The sequence below is a fragment of the Hylobates moloch genome, unplaced genomic scaffold (genome assembly GCF_009828535.3).
Source record: "Hylobates moloch isolate HMO894 unplaced genomic scaffold, HMol_V3 SCAFFOLD_19, whole genome shotgun sequence".
In the NCBI taxonomy this organism is placed as follows: domain Eukaryota; kingdom Metazoa; phylum Chordata; class Mammalia; order Primates; family Hylobatidae; genus Hylobates; species Hylobates moloch.
The window spans coordinates 26,076,264-26,091,825 of NW_026652294.1; the positions used below are offsets into that span (position 1 = coordinate 26,076,264).

The window sequence follows — 15,562 nt, forward strand, 5'->3', positions numbered from 1 at the left end:
ACAGGCACCAAATTCTGCCTCCCTGTCATGTCACAACTTCCACGTGGACCCTGTGGGGACCAGAGTGTGAATTCTGCTTTCGTACCTGCTCTTGCCACTGCTGTCCATCGAAGGCCTGAGGACAGGGGTCAGGTGGAGTCTGGGTCTCCAAGCACAGGGCTGATGACCAGGGTGTGGCCCTGGCTCCCGGAAGCTCAGATCTGTTTCAGTTCATCACTTCGGCTCTGCTTGCTGTGCCTCCTTTTCTTTTTTACTTATCCAGGTACGACTTACAAACAGCGATGTGGGCGGGGCTCAAGGGCACCGCTGGAGAAACTCCTCCTGCATCCACACCCAGACAATAACCGCCGAGTTCAGGACCCAGAGCACAGGGCGCCAGGGCCTCCTCCCCGCTGTTGTCCCTCCTCCCCGCTGTTGTCCCTCCTCCCCGCTGTTGTCCCGTTCGGACGTGATGCTGCCTGTCTTGTACTTTACATAAGTGGTCCCCAACCTTTTGGCACCAGAGACCAGTTCTGTGGAAGACGGTTTTTCCACGGACCTGGGAGAGAGATGGTTTTGGGATGATTTAAGCACATTACATTTATTGTGTACTTTATTTCTGTTATTATTACATCGTAATAGATAATGAAATAATTACACAACTCACCATAACATAGCATAAACGGGAGATCTGAGCTTGTTTTCCTGCAACTAGACAGTCCCATCTGGGGGTGATGGAGACAGTGACACCCTAAATGTGTTGCTTATGTCCAGTCTACTCCATCATCTCGTTTTGGTTGCTGTCACTGCAGAAAACTCTGCTTCGGGCTGGGCGCAGTGGCTCATGCCTGTAATCCCAGCACTCTGGGAGGCTGAGGCGGGCAGATCATCTGAGGTCGGGAGTTTGAGACTAGCCTGGCCAACATGGCAAAACCCATCTCTACTAAAAATACAAAAAAAAAAATTTAGCCAGGTGTGGTGGTGCCAACTGTAGTCCCAGATACTTGGGAGGCTGAAGCAAGAGAATCGCTCGAACCAGGGAGGCAGAGGTTGCAGTGAGCCGAGACTGCGCCACTGCACTCCAGCATGGGTGATAGAGTGAGACTCTGTCTGGAAAAAAAAAAAAAAGAGAGAAAACCCTGCTTCACGAAGACAGGATGCTGGACATGGAAGCAGGCTTTTCAGTGCTCACGTAGCAATCTCAGGATATTCCACCTTGACTTTCATCCAGAACATACGGAGATTTGAAGTTGTCTCAAACACACTTTTAGGGCCACTGTCATTTGCAGTCTCAAGCAGTTGATCCTCTTCCAGCACAGACAAGGGTGATTCGCGTGGCTTATCCACAAATGGGTCGCAGATCCATTCCTTCCCAGTTTGGGGTTCTTTGGTGGTTGGGAAGTAACGCTCAAGCTCTTTTGAAAGCTGAGGTAGGAGCCAGGCGCAGTGGCTCATGCCTGTAATCCCAGCACTTTGGGAGGCTGAGGCAGCAGATCACCTGAGGTCCGGAGTTCAGGACCAGCCTGACCAACATGGAGAAACCCCGTCTCTACTAAAAATACAAAATTAGCTGGGTGTAGTGGTGCATGCCTGTAATCTCAGATACTTGGGAGGCTGAGGCAGGAGAACTGCTTGAACGTGGGAGGCGGAGGTTGCGGTGAGCCAAGATCATGCCATTGCACTTCAGCCTGGGCAACAACAGCGAAACTCCGTCTCAAAAAAGAAAAAAGAAAGCTGAGGTAGGTGATCATGCACCAGCTGGAAGAGAGAAGGCCCTGGCTCCGTCTCTTTCAAAATCTCTGCTAGTGTTTGAAACATGTTAAAAGTCCCAGTGTTCCCTCGTCACCCCCATAATTCCAATTTGGCTTTGAATGCAGCCACTTTATCTGCTGGCTTGAACACAGTTGTCATTCTTCCCTGAAGTGACAGATTGAGTTTGTTGAGCAGGTTGAATATGTCGCACAAGTCAGCAAGTTTTGCGACTCATCCTATGTCACTGAAATATGCTGCCAGTGGGGACTATTTTTCTAAAAGAAATCTCTGGAGCAGCTCTCGTAACTCAGAAACTCTGGCCAGTGATCTACCTTTAGAAAGCATCTCACTTCTGTGTATCAGAGAAGACGTGTGTGCACTGCGTCCATCTCCTCACAGAGCCGCGAGAACAGACCTCGTGAGTTAAAGGCATGCACTTTACTGTGGCTGATCATTTGAATCACATCCTGCAAAACGTTCTTAAATTCAGGTGATGTTTTTTGGCACAGCTGCAAGAATAGATGTGAGTTAAACCATGTACTTTAATGTGATTGGTCACTGTAATCACATCTTGCAAAACGCTGTTAAGTTCAGGTGACATTTTTTGGCTGGCCGGCATTTCTCCATGGATGACACAGTGCGTGGACTCACATTCAGAAGTGACCTCTTTGACCTGAGTAATGAAACCAGAAAGCCGTCCAGCCATGACAGTCTCTCCGTCCATGCACACACCAACATAAAGTGATCAATTCAGCTTTCCTGATATGTAATCAAAGACTTGAATACCAGCTGTGGTGTGGGTTGGCAACAAAAGCACACACAACACATCCTCATGCACATCCTCCTGAAAATATATTGCACAAAAACAAGCATTGTTGCCTTGTTTTCTTTCTTTTTTTTTTTTTTTTTGAGACGGAGTCTCGCTCTGTCGCCCAGGCTGGAGTGCAGTGGCGTTCCGTCCCCCGGGGTTCACGCCATTCTCCTGCCTCAGCCTCCCGCGTAGCTGGGACTACAGGCGCCCGCCACCATGCCCGGCTAATTTTTTGCATTTTTTAGTAGAGACGGGGTTTCACCGTGTCAGCCAGGATGGTCTCGATCTCCTGACCTCGTGATCCGCCCGCCTCGGCCTCCCAAAGTGCTGGGATTACAGGCGTGAACCACCGCGCCCGGCCAATTGCCTCGTTTTCAACATTGGTAGACTCATCAACCCTGGGTTGAGTACCACAGTGACTCATTAATCCCCTCTAACAATTGTGCCTCAATACCCTCTGCTGTTTCATCAATTCATCTAGTTATGGTGCTAGCCAAAAGAGGAAAACGTGCCACCTTTTCAACTGCAGTCTCTCTCAAAGGTTCACGACAAATGTCCTTAGCAGCAGCAGGCAGGATCAACTCTCCACCAACAGTAAAGGGATTCTTAGCTTTAGCAATGCGGTTAGACACTAAGAGTGATGCTCTCAGTGCAGACACAGTCGATTAAGTGGTGGCCTTCAATCATTGCTTCTGTTCTTCGTGTTTGTGTTTTTTTTTTTCTTTTGAAAAACTCTAAAGGTTTGTCTTTTAATGCAAGGTGCTTGGTCTCCACGTGGCGAAGCCATTTTGAAGGTTTTACGGCTTCACTGGATAGCCAGTGGTCACATATTATGCAAAATGGGCTTGGGGAATGTGAATCACTTGGTGCAATGAACCCGTAATTGAAGCAGGGCTCTTGGTGTTTCCTTTCAAATGCAGCTTTCTTTGAGTCTTCTGCTGTTTCACCATTGGGCCTTTCCCCCTTTTCAAAGAAGCTCTCCAGAGACGCTTGATTTTTTTCTTACTCATTTTGGCTAGGGTTAGCTGGTGGACTTACCCAAACTGTGACTGAGACACATGCTGAGTGTGGGAAAGAGGCATGGACGGAAGTGGCAAATAACATCACAGGCAGGTCATACACAGACTAAAATAAGCGTCGGGTTCTGACTTAAAGCCTGCCGCCAGACACAGCGGTACAACTGAAGTACATCAACTCACTTGCCACTATAAAGCCTGCCACCAGATGCAGCTTAATCACCCGCCACTCACAGATATGGTTTTGATATGAGTATGCAAACAACTGACTTACTATGGTCTCTGTGCAGTCAAACCTCTCTGCTAATGCTCATCTGTATTTGCAGCTGCGCTCCAGTGCCAGCATCACCGCCTCAGCTCCACTGCAGATCATCAGGCATTAGATTCTCATAAGGAGTGCGCAGCCTAGATCCCTTGCATGTGGAGTTCATAATAGGGTTCATGTTCCTATGAAAATCTAATGCTGTTGCTAATCTGACAGGAGGCAGAACTCGGGGTAATGCAAGCAACGGGGAGTGGCTGTAAATACAGATGAAGCTTTGCTCACTCACCCACTCCTCACCTCCTGCTGTGAGCCCCAGTTCCTAACAGGCCACAGACCAGTGCCAGTCCGTGGCCCCGGGGGATGGGAATCCCTGCTTTACATAAAAGGGATCACACAGTTTGCACTCTTTGGGTCTTGATGCATTTGCCCAACATTAACACCTGTGAGATGCATGAAAGTTGTTGTATCCATATGTCCTTTTTCATTGCTGCATAGTATTCTACTCTGTGAATGGACCACAATCTACATCTCCAGTGTACTGCTGACTGGCATTTGGGTTGTTTCCAGTTTGGGTTATCATAAAGAATAGCTAATGCTGAACACCTTTTTTTTTGGTGAGTCAGGCACTCATTTTTGTTGGGTCTGCACCCAGGAGCGGAACTCCTAGGTCATAGGATAGGTGCAGGTTTAGCTTTAGTGGACTGTTAGCTCTGTGCATTCCCCATCTCACTTTTCCTTGCCTTTTGTCCTTTATTAATTCAAATTTCTTTTAGAAAGAGGTGGTGAACAAGAGTGAAATAAAGATTCCAAGTAACAGTGGTTATGATGAAATGATTCCATGATTCTCAGATCTGTGGTTAAATTTCTCTGTGATGGTGCTCACTGCGTGTTATGTATACAATTAAGAAAACAACTGGCTGGGTGCGGTGGCTCACACCTGTAATCCCAGCACCTATGGAGGCCGAGGCAGGTGTATCACCTGAGGTCAGGAGTTCGAGACTAGCCTGGCCAACACGGTGAAACCTCGTCTCTATTAAAAAAATAAAAATTAGCCAGGCATAGTGGCATGTGCCTGTAATCCCAGCTACTTGGGAGGCTGAGGCAGGAGAATTGCTTAAACTTGAGATTTGGAGGTTGCAGTGAGCCGAGATCGTACCAGTGCACTCTGGCCTGGGCAACAAGAGCGAACCTTCGTCTCAAAAAAAGAAAAAAAGAAAAGAAAATAGAACCAACATGTATGCAACGTTAGAGAAACTGTTCAGTTCACTGTGGCATGTTTCCACAACAGAATGGCATATGGTCACTGAAAACTGTTTTGACATGGGAAAAGGTTCTTGTCTATCCTGGGGGTGGAGGGAGCACGGGGAGGCAGAACCGAAGAAAAAGTCAAGTTCCAAGTGGACTGAATGATGCCCAGAGTTTTTGAGCTTTTGACTGATGGGAATTACATCTAATCACTAATGGTGACTGCCTCTCATGGAGAATATTATAAATGTCTGTTTTTCCATTTCTTTATTCTTTACGATACTTTCCACATTTCCTATGATGAATATGTTTACAGTTGAAAAAGAGAAGCGTATAAGAGTCTGATTCCAAGATTCTATGATTTTTAAAGAGCCTATAATTATAAGCCTCCTCTAAATAACCCCAGAGGTTCAGAGAGCCTGGCAGCCCGCAGTGACGTGAATGGGGTGCTAGGCGCAGATTCTCAGTGACACAGAGCTCTCAGGGCAAAAGGCAGGGCTCAGCCCCTGCGTCGAGCACCCTCCCAGCCCTCAGTTGCCCTCAGGAATGCTGAGCCCTGTGTGCTGGGCTGCCCTGTGCCCTGCTGACCTAGCTCCTCTCCATTCCGCAGACCCTTGGGTCTCTTCTATAGCAGCCCGGGGAGCAGGAAGTGGGCTGGGGTGGGCCAGGCAGCAGGAGCCCAACTGCTAGGATGGCTTCAGCCCTGAGCAGCCCCTTCCTCTCTCTGAGGCCCAGGGTGCCCATGAACACTGAGCCAGAAGGAGAAGTTCCCCACAGGACTCTTCTCTCGGACACTGAGGCCCACAGCTGGGGCAGAAATGGCTCTCACAGGTCTGATTCCCCATCCCTGGGCAGGACGCACTAGCTAGTTGGGGTACAACTTCCCAGTTTGTTTTAAGCAGAAACTCAACCCATTTGATGCATCACACTGGAAATTAGAACTCTCAGCAATTCCTGTCTTTGAAGCTCCCGTGAGTGCCCCTCCCTACCCTCCCTGCAAGTCTTATGCAAACCAACCAGCCACAGGTTCCATTGGGCTTTTGTGGTGTGATCACGGCTAATTTTCCACGTTCCCTTTTGTTTTATTTTTCCTGCTCTAATGTATTAATTAGCCTCTCTGCTTGCAACACCATTCCAGCCCCAGATCTTTCAACACTCTGAACTCCTCTAAATGTTTTCTCTGCTAGAGCGTCTCAGTGGGGGAGTGGAGAGGGAGCTTCCTGCTAAAATGGAGACTCCCCAGGGGAGGCCCCAGCCCTCCTTCCTGAGACCTGCAGCTTCCAGGTGTGTGGGTGAGCGGAATTTTGAAGAATGCATTGGACTTTGTCAGACCCAAATGCACCCATTAGTATTACAAGCAAGCATGGCTTATAAAATAATACCTAACATCTTATGGATTTTTAGGCACTAAACACTATTTTAAGCATTAATTAATCCTCAAAACAACTCTATGGAAAGGTATCATCATGCCCATCCAACAGCTGTGCCAACTGAGGCACAGAAGAGTGAAGCAACTTGCCCAAGCCCACCCCGCCAGGAGAGGTGAAGCCAGGCTCGGCCCTGAAAGGCAGCTCAGCGTGCCCTTGGCCTGAACCACCACCCCACCGGGCTCTTCCTAAGGAGCCTCTCCTGGCTCAGAGCAGACCCCCAGTGGGGTGTGGCCCGCCGTGATTCCTCGGGCCCTGAGAGGATCCAAGGTTTACGGGGAAGGAAGGCTACCGGCTGATGCAGCTATAGGAAATAGCACTGCCAAGGTCCTTTTCTTATTAATGCACTGTACGTTTCGTTTCTTTCTTGTTGTTAAAAAAAAAAAAAAAAAAATCCCCTTGGAAAATACTTTCGCAAGCACCCAGTGCTTATCTGGTACTTTCCAGCCTTCTGAAAGAATCTGTGGTCACTGGGACACATCACTCCCTCCCTCTCTGGGGACCCAGCGCAGGACACGCAGGCTACCCTTCCTCCAGGCCCTCTCACGCTCAGGGATCTTGGATCTGGATCTTGCCAGATTCCTCTCTCCCTACCTGGTGCCCGATGCCACATCTGAGGAAGTCATTCCATAAACAGCTACAGTGAATGAAGAAACAGCCGGCTCTGACGGTCCAGCTGCTCCGCCCTAGCAGGTTTCTGTGGCGTGGAGCCACCCAGCACTAGCCGAGCCAGCGTGCGCAACACACAAAGCGTTTCTGCATGAAGCCCTGTCTGCATTTTACCATCTCCCATCCCATTTTACCTGCTTCTATAAATAAAACCATCTGGCTTCTCTTGAGCAATTCAGGTCTACAGATTCACCAAGCAGTAATTATTCACATCACAAAACCATCCTTTAACCAAAGGCACCAACATCCATCTCCAGGCACCAAGCGTATTGCGTTTGTAGAGACCAGGCTTGATGCACCTGAATCCTTCCCACCCCACGCTCCCAGGAATTTAACGGAGGAGAGGTCCAGCCCCACCAGAAGACAGGCTCTGGGCAGGACTCCGGAGTCGGGCTTTGAAGGAAGAGGCAAATCTTGCCAGGTGGCACAAAGGACAGTCCTCCAGGGAGAAGGAATGGGAGAGAGAAGGCAGGACGGGTGATGTTGGGAGCAGGCGGGGACAACGGCACCTCAGGGTGGCAGGCAGGGTGGAGCTTCCAGCCCAGAAGCCATGATCAAGCAAAGCCCAGAGCGACCACACTAGGGATCCAGCCTGAGTGGGCAGAGGGTGGGAACGGCCGGTTAAGAAGAAATCAGCGGTCATGCTGTGTCTCCCACAGTCCCGGCCTCAGAGGAGGCTCCGCAGCAACACCACCAGCCCCACTTGCAGACAAGAGCCGGCACAGCGCCCGGGAGGAGCACACAGCACCACTCCACAGCTGTGTGACCTTGGGAAGCCCCCGAGCCTCTCTGGGCTTCAGCCTCCTCATCTGGGTAAACACCACCTGTGCTCACAGGGGTGTTGTGACCTCAAAGTGAGAAGATGCGTTCACGGTCCTGTGGTGGTTAATTTCACACGGCATCCTGACCCGGCTAAGGGGTGCCACACAGCTGGTAAATATGCTTTCTGGGTGTGTCTGTGAGGGCGTTCCTGGAAGAGATCAGCATATGGGTAGGTAGACCCAAGAAAGAGAATGCACGCCACCAATTTGGGTGGGCATCCTCCAGTCCACTGAGGGTCCAGATAGAATAAAAAGGCAGGGAAGGGTAGCTTCTCTCTTCCTGAGCAGGGACATCCTCCTTCTCCTGCTCTCAGGCCTCAGAGCTCCTGGTCCCCAGGCCTTCAGACTCTGGGACTTACCCACCAGGCCCTCAGGCCTCAGATTTGGACTGAATGACAGCACCGGCATTCCCGAGTCTCCAGTTTCCAGGTGGTGGATCACGGGACTTCTCGGCCTCCACCAATGCAGGAGCTAGTGCCCATGATCAATCCCCGTATGCATCCCCATCTGTATCCCATTGGTTCTGCTCTCTGGCGAGTCCTGACTGATGTGGGTGCTTAGAATTGAGTCGGGCCGTGGTCAGCACTCAAAGACGCTTCCTTCATACTACAGATGAGGAGAGTGGGGAGGCTGAGGGCACGCACTTCCCTGGTAGCTCTATATGAGCCCTGGCCCACGACAGGGAGGCACCATGTTTTCTCCTGGACACAGCGATAAACAACGCAACTGTCCCCTCCCACACCACAACGTCCAGCCATCAGCCCGCGAGGAAGGGGGCTGAGCCCTCCAGCTTGACGACACAGCGGTGGGAGCACAGGGGAGACGCTCTGTGTGCTCTGCACAAGCAACGTCCCACCAGGCTGGCCTCGATGGGTCAGAGATACAGGGGAACCAAGGGAGGAGGCTCCCTGGGGAGGGAGATTTTGCCTTGGGGAGAAGCTGAGCAGGAAGAGGAAGGCTGTTTGGAGAGCAGCCCCAATGCCAGGGCACCCAACCTATGAGGTAGAGGCCCGACCCAGGGGCCCGAGAGTCAGTACTTTCTTACCCTGACGAGTGTATCTTTTCCTCATTACTCAACACTTAAGTAAGTCATCTGCAGCCCCATTAGGGCCCCAGCAAGATGGCTCCAAATTAAATCTAACAGTCAATGAAATTGTCAATATTTAATTTACTCATTGCAGGTGGCAATTTAGCCCTTGTGACAATATCGTTTAATGGCAGAAATACTGGGATTTATCACACATTATGGGACTGCAGAGCTGCTGAGCTTCCTTCATGAGGCGGCCGCTGCCCAGGGAGACCTAGGGACCCTCCACAAGCGGCCCCAGGAGGTCTGAAGCCCAAGGCCAGCAGGACCGTGAGGCCTGACCACCAGAAAGGCCTGGGGGACCTCTTGCTGGGCCCATCCAAGGCAGTGCTTTCTATTGCTCGAATCCACTTTGGAAACAGAAAACTTGGGCTAAGGGACAGAGGCCCCTCCAAGCCGTGGGCTCTCCCTCCTCCTCCGACCTCCCTCCCTTCTCATCAAAGCTGTACCCCAGATGCTCACGGCTGGGCCCACAGCATTCAGGAGCCAACCGAGTGAAGAGAGACAATGGCCACATCCACTCACCAGCCACAGGGAAAGAGGAGGCAGCCATCACACCTCAGTCCTGGGCGCCATACTCGTCCCAGCCTAACTGGTGGTGGGAGCTGTACCCAGAGGCCACTGCCCACACAGCAGTCCAACGGCCACCTCCACCTCAGCACGGCCCCCTCCCTCCTCCCTCTGAGCTCACAGCTGCCTCGTCCTGCGCATTCTTCTGTACCTGTGGCCTCCCTGGCCCCGCGTGTCCACTCCTTGGCCGCTGCTGTGGACCCAGAGCCTCTGCAGGGGACCGCAGTCTCTGAAAGCCAGGCTGAGAACACAGTTGCACGGTGCTCACCCAGCCTCAGAGGGTCAGGCACCGGACGGTGCACTTTACAACAATTAGCTCTTCTGGAAAAAGTTGTTTGGGTTTTTTCCCCGATCCTTTGCATGAAAAACTCTCTGAAGGTACAAAAGCAAGTTCCCGAACTGACTGTAGAAGGACTGAGAGAGACCCGGGCTGCCGCACAGGGCTCGTGTGCGGGCCCCTCACAGCCTTCCTCAGGGGCTTGCCACTGCCTGTCCTCATGCTGCCTCCAGAGGGAGTTCTCAAATCCATTTTATTTGTATTTAAATAACGTATGCACAGAATCAACAGTCAGCCCTCTCTTTATTCTACCACTGCTTTTTTTCTTCTGCCTTGAGTTCCCATTTGTTTGGCGTTCTGTGTTCCTCCTGCTAATTTTTCCTAAGTTGCCTGATAGAATTATAAAACCCTTTCCTGTGCAAACACACCAGGCACCAGTTCCCTGTTGCTAACCTAAATAAGTTTCTCTCCAGGCTGCTGGGGCCCCCTCTCCTGAATTTAGATACGCTGTTTTTCTGGGCTTAATTCCTTTATTTCAGTAGAATGCCTCGCCCAATAGCTTTCTGAGAAAGGCGACGCATGAAACAAGCATTCTAAACCCGTTCAGGCCTTGCGTGTGTCTAAAAGCAGAACTCTAGCTGGACCTGATCACCACTGGACATTTTTTTCTTTCTTTTTTTTTTGAGGCGGAGTTTTGCTCTTGTTGCCCAGGCTGGAGTGCAACGGCGCGATCTCGGCTCATCACAACCTCCACCTCCCAGGTTCAAGCGATTCTCCTGCCTCAGCCTCCCAAGTAGCTGGGATTACAGGCATGTGCTGCCATGCCTGGCTAATTTTTTTGTATTTTTAGTAGAGACGGGGTTTCTCCATTTGGTCAGGCTGGTCTCGAACTCCTGACCTCAGGTGATCTGCCCACCTCGGCCTCCCAAAGTGCTGGGATCACAGGCGTGAGCCACCGCACCAGCCCCCATCCCTGGGCATTTTGAGTGCACAGCTCTGCTGCCTTCTGGCATCCGGGCCTGCTGCCTCCCTGACTCTTTCTCTACCAGTGAGGGTCTAGTCGGGGTCTGCTCAAACCCCGTGCTCTGGAATTTCACGGTGTGCACTGCAGTGTGGACCTTTTCTTGTTAGTTGTGCTGAGAACTCCAAGAGCTTTCTCAACCCGGAGGCCTGTGTCCCTCGATTAGGAATGCGCACATTCCATCCATACAGTTCTCTCTGCCAATGCCCGTTTTATCTGAAACTCCTTAGTTAGAGATTTTCCAATTTTCTCAACTTCTCTCACCTAGTCCCATTCCATTAGCGTCCTATTCTACTTTTTGAGAGATCTCAGCTTCATCTTCCAGCCTGCCTTTGATTTTTTTTTTTTCTTTTTTGAGCCGGAGTCTTACTCTGTCACCCACGCTGGAATGCAGTGGCGTGATCTTGACTCACAACAACGTCTGCCTCCCAGGTTCAAGCGATTCTCCTGCCTCAGCCTCTTGAGTAGCTGGGATTACAGGCGCCCGCCACCACGCCTGGCTAATTTTTTATTTTTATTTTTGTATTTTGTAGAGACAGGGTTTTTGTATTTCGTAGAGACATGGTTTCACCATGTTGGCCAGGCTGGTCTTGAACTCCTAACGTCAGGTGATCTGCCCACCTTGGCCTCCCAAAGTGCTGGGATGACAGGTGTGAGCCACCGCACCCGGCCCATCCTTTGATTATTTAACTGCACGATCTACATTTTATTTCCAAAGTCTCCTGCTGGTTCCATGGCTGGTCCCCACTGGAGCGCCTGTTCTGATTCAGATGGTCTACTGCCCGATTTCTCGGAGCATGAGACAGTTTTGGAAGCGTTCTTCTGCTGCCTGCATGGCCTCCTCTCCCTCTCGGATCCGGTTTCTGTCTGTTTTGGTCTCGTCCTTGTTGGAAGCTCCCCTGGCATGTTCTGAGACTGCTGACGATCTGCTCCCATCTCAGGACAAGGCTCTCATGCCTTCTGGAGGGCCTGGTGTGTTGGTGACACTGAATAACAAATGTCTTCTAGAGAATGACGACATTTTGCCCTGACCCATCTTCTCATACTCTCCACTTTGTGCTTCACGCCTTAACTGCGGGACTTCTCACATTTCTGGGCCTCTTTATGCCTTGCTCTTGTGTGGGCTTTTGCTCCTGCTGTCTGTCCCCTGCCTGGGTCCTTCCTCCTCCTTTCTAACTGGTCCAGGTGAACAGTAGACACCAGTTCCAGCCAAGTGCTCTCCCAAGGCCCCAGGAAAAGTGTTCATGTGCTCATTAGGTTTCATTCACACCTGGCTGCCCCTGGCTCTGACCTGGGGACCAGTCTGTCTCTGCTCCTACCATGGAGAGGAAGCCAGTGATGGAGAAGACGGGCAGGTCATTCAAGATGCACCCGGGTGGTCCTGGTGCTGCAGAGGATGTCTGAGCTGGGCACAGCAGAAGCATCAATGAGAGGGAGCCAGTGCTATCCACGGGAAAACTCTTCATGGAGGAGCTGATCCTTGAAAACAGTAAAGAGATGACCAGCAGGGGAACAGGAGGGAAGATATCCCAGGAGATGAAATGGCTTCAGTTGAGATCAGAGTTATGAAAGGAGCCTAGGAGTTCAGGAGATGCAAGCACAGGGCCCAACCGGAGCAACAGCAAGGGCAGGGGCTGAGCCAAATGTGAGGCAGCAAAAGTAAGCCCGGCCAGCTCGTGAGAAGTCGGGGCAGCGCCTCCAGGAAGCGCCCTGAGCAGGGCCAGTCTGCACCCCAGAGAGCGGGCCCTCCGCTGTGTGACCTCAGCACCAGACGTGTCTCTAGTCCTGCAACCCTCTCTAATGGCTGAATCCTGAGCACTCCTCACTGCACACCCAATGCCTCACACGAGGCCTGGCACCCAGTAGATGCTAAGTAAACATCCGCCTGAAAAGACAACCATCCCAGGAAAGCCCTGGATGCCGAGGCCTCCACAAGCCACAGGACCCATTGCTGGATCTATTTTTCCATTTCCTGCTGATCTCCAGTTGTCTTGGGCCCTGCAGATACACCCCCTTCCCTCCACAGCTACCTGAGTTCAGTGTCTGATGGCGGCTTTAAGAGATGACATCAAGACAACTATCTCTTTTTTCCTTCACTGCCTGAAAAATGAGAAAATTCTGGGTCGACACTGCAGTCTGGCAGCACCAGGCAAAGCCCCCCACTCCTGTCCCTCAACGACTACAGTCACCTGCTTCCCAAATCGTCGCCCAACCCTCCACTGGCTGGAAGTCACTGTTGTCTGCACCCGTATTAAGGGGCCGTGGGCGACCTGGGCTGCTGGTTCTTCCCGTGTCTGTCTTCCCCAAGAGCTGTGTGATGGTGACTGTGTCAAATGGACTGGACCACAGGGTGCACAGACATCTGGGCAAGTGTTACTTTGGTGTGTCTGTGAGGATGTTTCTGGATGAGATTCACATCGGAATTAGTGGCCTGAGTAAAACATGTGGCCCTCGCCAGTGAATGAGGGTCTCAACCAACCAGCCGGAGGCCTGAACAGAGCAAACGTCTCAGTAAGAGAAGTCCTGCTGTCTGCCTGCACTCAGCCTGGACACCAGGGTTTCCTTGCCTTTGGAGGCAAACTGAAGCATCAGCCTTTCTCAGGTCTCCAGCCTCCTTTTGGACTGGAACTTACAGCATCCACTCTTCAGGGTCTCCAGCTTGCCCACTGCAGATCCTGGGACTTGAGGATCTGTCCCTTCAAAATCACGTGAGTTGATTTTTTTTTTTTTTTTTTTTTGAGGAGTCTCATTCTGTCACCCAGGCCGGAGTGCAGTGGTGCGATCTAGGCTCACTGCAACTTCTGACTCCCTGGTTCAAGCGATTCTCCTGCCTCAGCCTCCCGAGTAGCTGGGATTACAGGCACGTGCCACCATGCCTGGCTCATTTTTGTATTTTTAGGAGAGATGGGGTTTCACCACGTTGGCCAGGATGGTCTTGATCTCTTGACCTCGTGATCCGCCTGCCTCGGCCTCCCAAAGTGCTGGGATTACAGGCATGAGCCACCGTGCCCAGACTGATTTTTTATATAATTTCAACTTTTATTTTAGATTCAGGGGGTACAGGTGCAGGTTACATGGGTATACTTCGTGATGCTCAGATTTGGGGTACAACTGATCCTGTCACCCAGGTAGTGAGCATAGTACCCAACAGTTTTTCAACCCTCGCTCCCCTCCTTCCCTCTCTGCTCTAGGAGTCCCTAGTGTCCACTGTTGCCATCTTTATGTCCCTGTGAATCTAATGTTTAGCTCTTACTTGCAAGTGAAAACATGTGGTAATTGGTTTTCTGTTCCTGCTCTAATTTGCTTAGGATAATGGCCTTCAGGCCGGGCGTGGTGGCTCATGCCTGTAATAGGAGCACTTTGGGAGGCCGAGGCGGGCAGAGCACCTGAGGTCAGGAGTTCAAGACCAGCCTGGCCAACATGGTGAAACCCAGTCTCTACTAAAAATACAAAAATAAGCCAGGCGTGGTGGTGTACCCCCATAATCTCAGCTATTCAGGAGGCAGAGACAGGAAAATCACTTGAACCAGCATGGCAGAGATTGCAGTGAGCCGAGGTTGTGCCATTGCACTCCAGCCTGGGTGACAGAGTGAGACTCTTGTCTCAAAAATAAATAAATAAATAAATAAATAAATAAATAAATAAGGATAATGACCTCCAGCTGCATTCATGTTGTTGCAAAGGGCATTATTTTATTATTTTTTATGGCTGCGTAGCATTCCATGGTGTATATGTACCACATTTTCTTTATTCAGTTCACCATTGATGGGCACTTAGATTGATTCCATGTCTTTAATATTGTGAGTAATGCTGAGATGTACACACAAGCGCATGTGCCTTTTGGGTAGAATGATGTATTTTCTTTCTGATATATACCCAGTTAATGGGATTGCTGGGTCGAATGGTAGCTCTGTTTTAAGTTCTTTGAGAAGTCTCCAAACTGCCTTCCATAGTGGCTGAACTAATTTACATTCTCACCAAGAGTGTATAAGCATTCCCTTTTCTCTGCAGCCTCACACAACTTTTTAATGATCTGTAGATGTGCCTCAACTTACGATGAAGTTACATCCCGATAAAGTCACTGTAAGTTGAAAATATCCTAAGTTGAAAATACATTTAACACACCTGGCCTGCTGAACATCATAGCTTAGCCCAGCCTAACACAGTGTGCTCAGAACACCTAACATTGGCATGGCTGATGGGAGCTGCAGCTCACAGCCGCTGCCCAGCATTGCAAGGGAGGCCCAGCCTAACTTAATGTGCTCAGAACACCTAACATTGGTGTGGCTGATGGGAGCTGCAGCTCACAGCTGCTACCCAGCATTGCAAGGGAGGCCCAGCCTAACTTAATGTGCTCAGAACACCTAACATTGGTGTGGCTGATGGGAGCTGCAGCTCACAGCTGCTACCCAGCATTGCAAGGGAGTATCACATGGAATAGTGCTAACCTGGGAAAAGATCAAAATTCAAAGTATGGTTTCTACTGAACGTATATTGCTTTTGCACCATGATAGAGTCACAAAAGCAGAGTAAGTGAAGCTATCATCGGTCAGGGACTATCTGTACACCACACATCCTACTGGCTGTGTTTCTCCAGGGAACTCTGACAAATACAAGCTGGG

The 15,562-nt window shown here is 50.6% G+C and overlaps 1 protein-coding gene across 3 annotated transcripts in view; it reads right to left on the reverse strand.

Annotated features, from left to right (window-relative positions):
- PHF21B (PHD finger protein 21B) overlaps window positions 1–15,562 on the reverse strand; it is a 124,600-nt gene that overhangs the window by 67,033 nt on the left and 42,005 nt on the right. For 2 of the 3 annotated variants that reach the window (XM_058430981.1, XM_058430982.1), the window contains exon 1: window positions 86–116. The exons of the other annotated variant lie outside the window; for it this stretch is intronic. In XM_058430981.1, coding sequence (XP_058286964.1) covers window positions 86–108 — 23 coding nt within the window. In that variant the 5' untranslated portion in view covers window positions 109–116. Of the gene's footprint in view, window positions 1–85; window positions 117–15,562 lie in introns of those variants that run through there. 3 annotated transcript variants of the gene reach the window in all.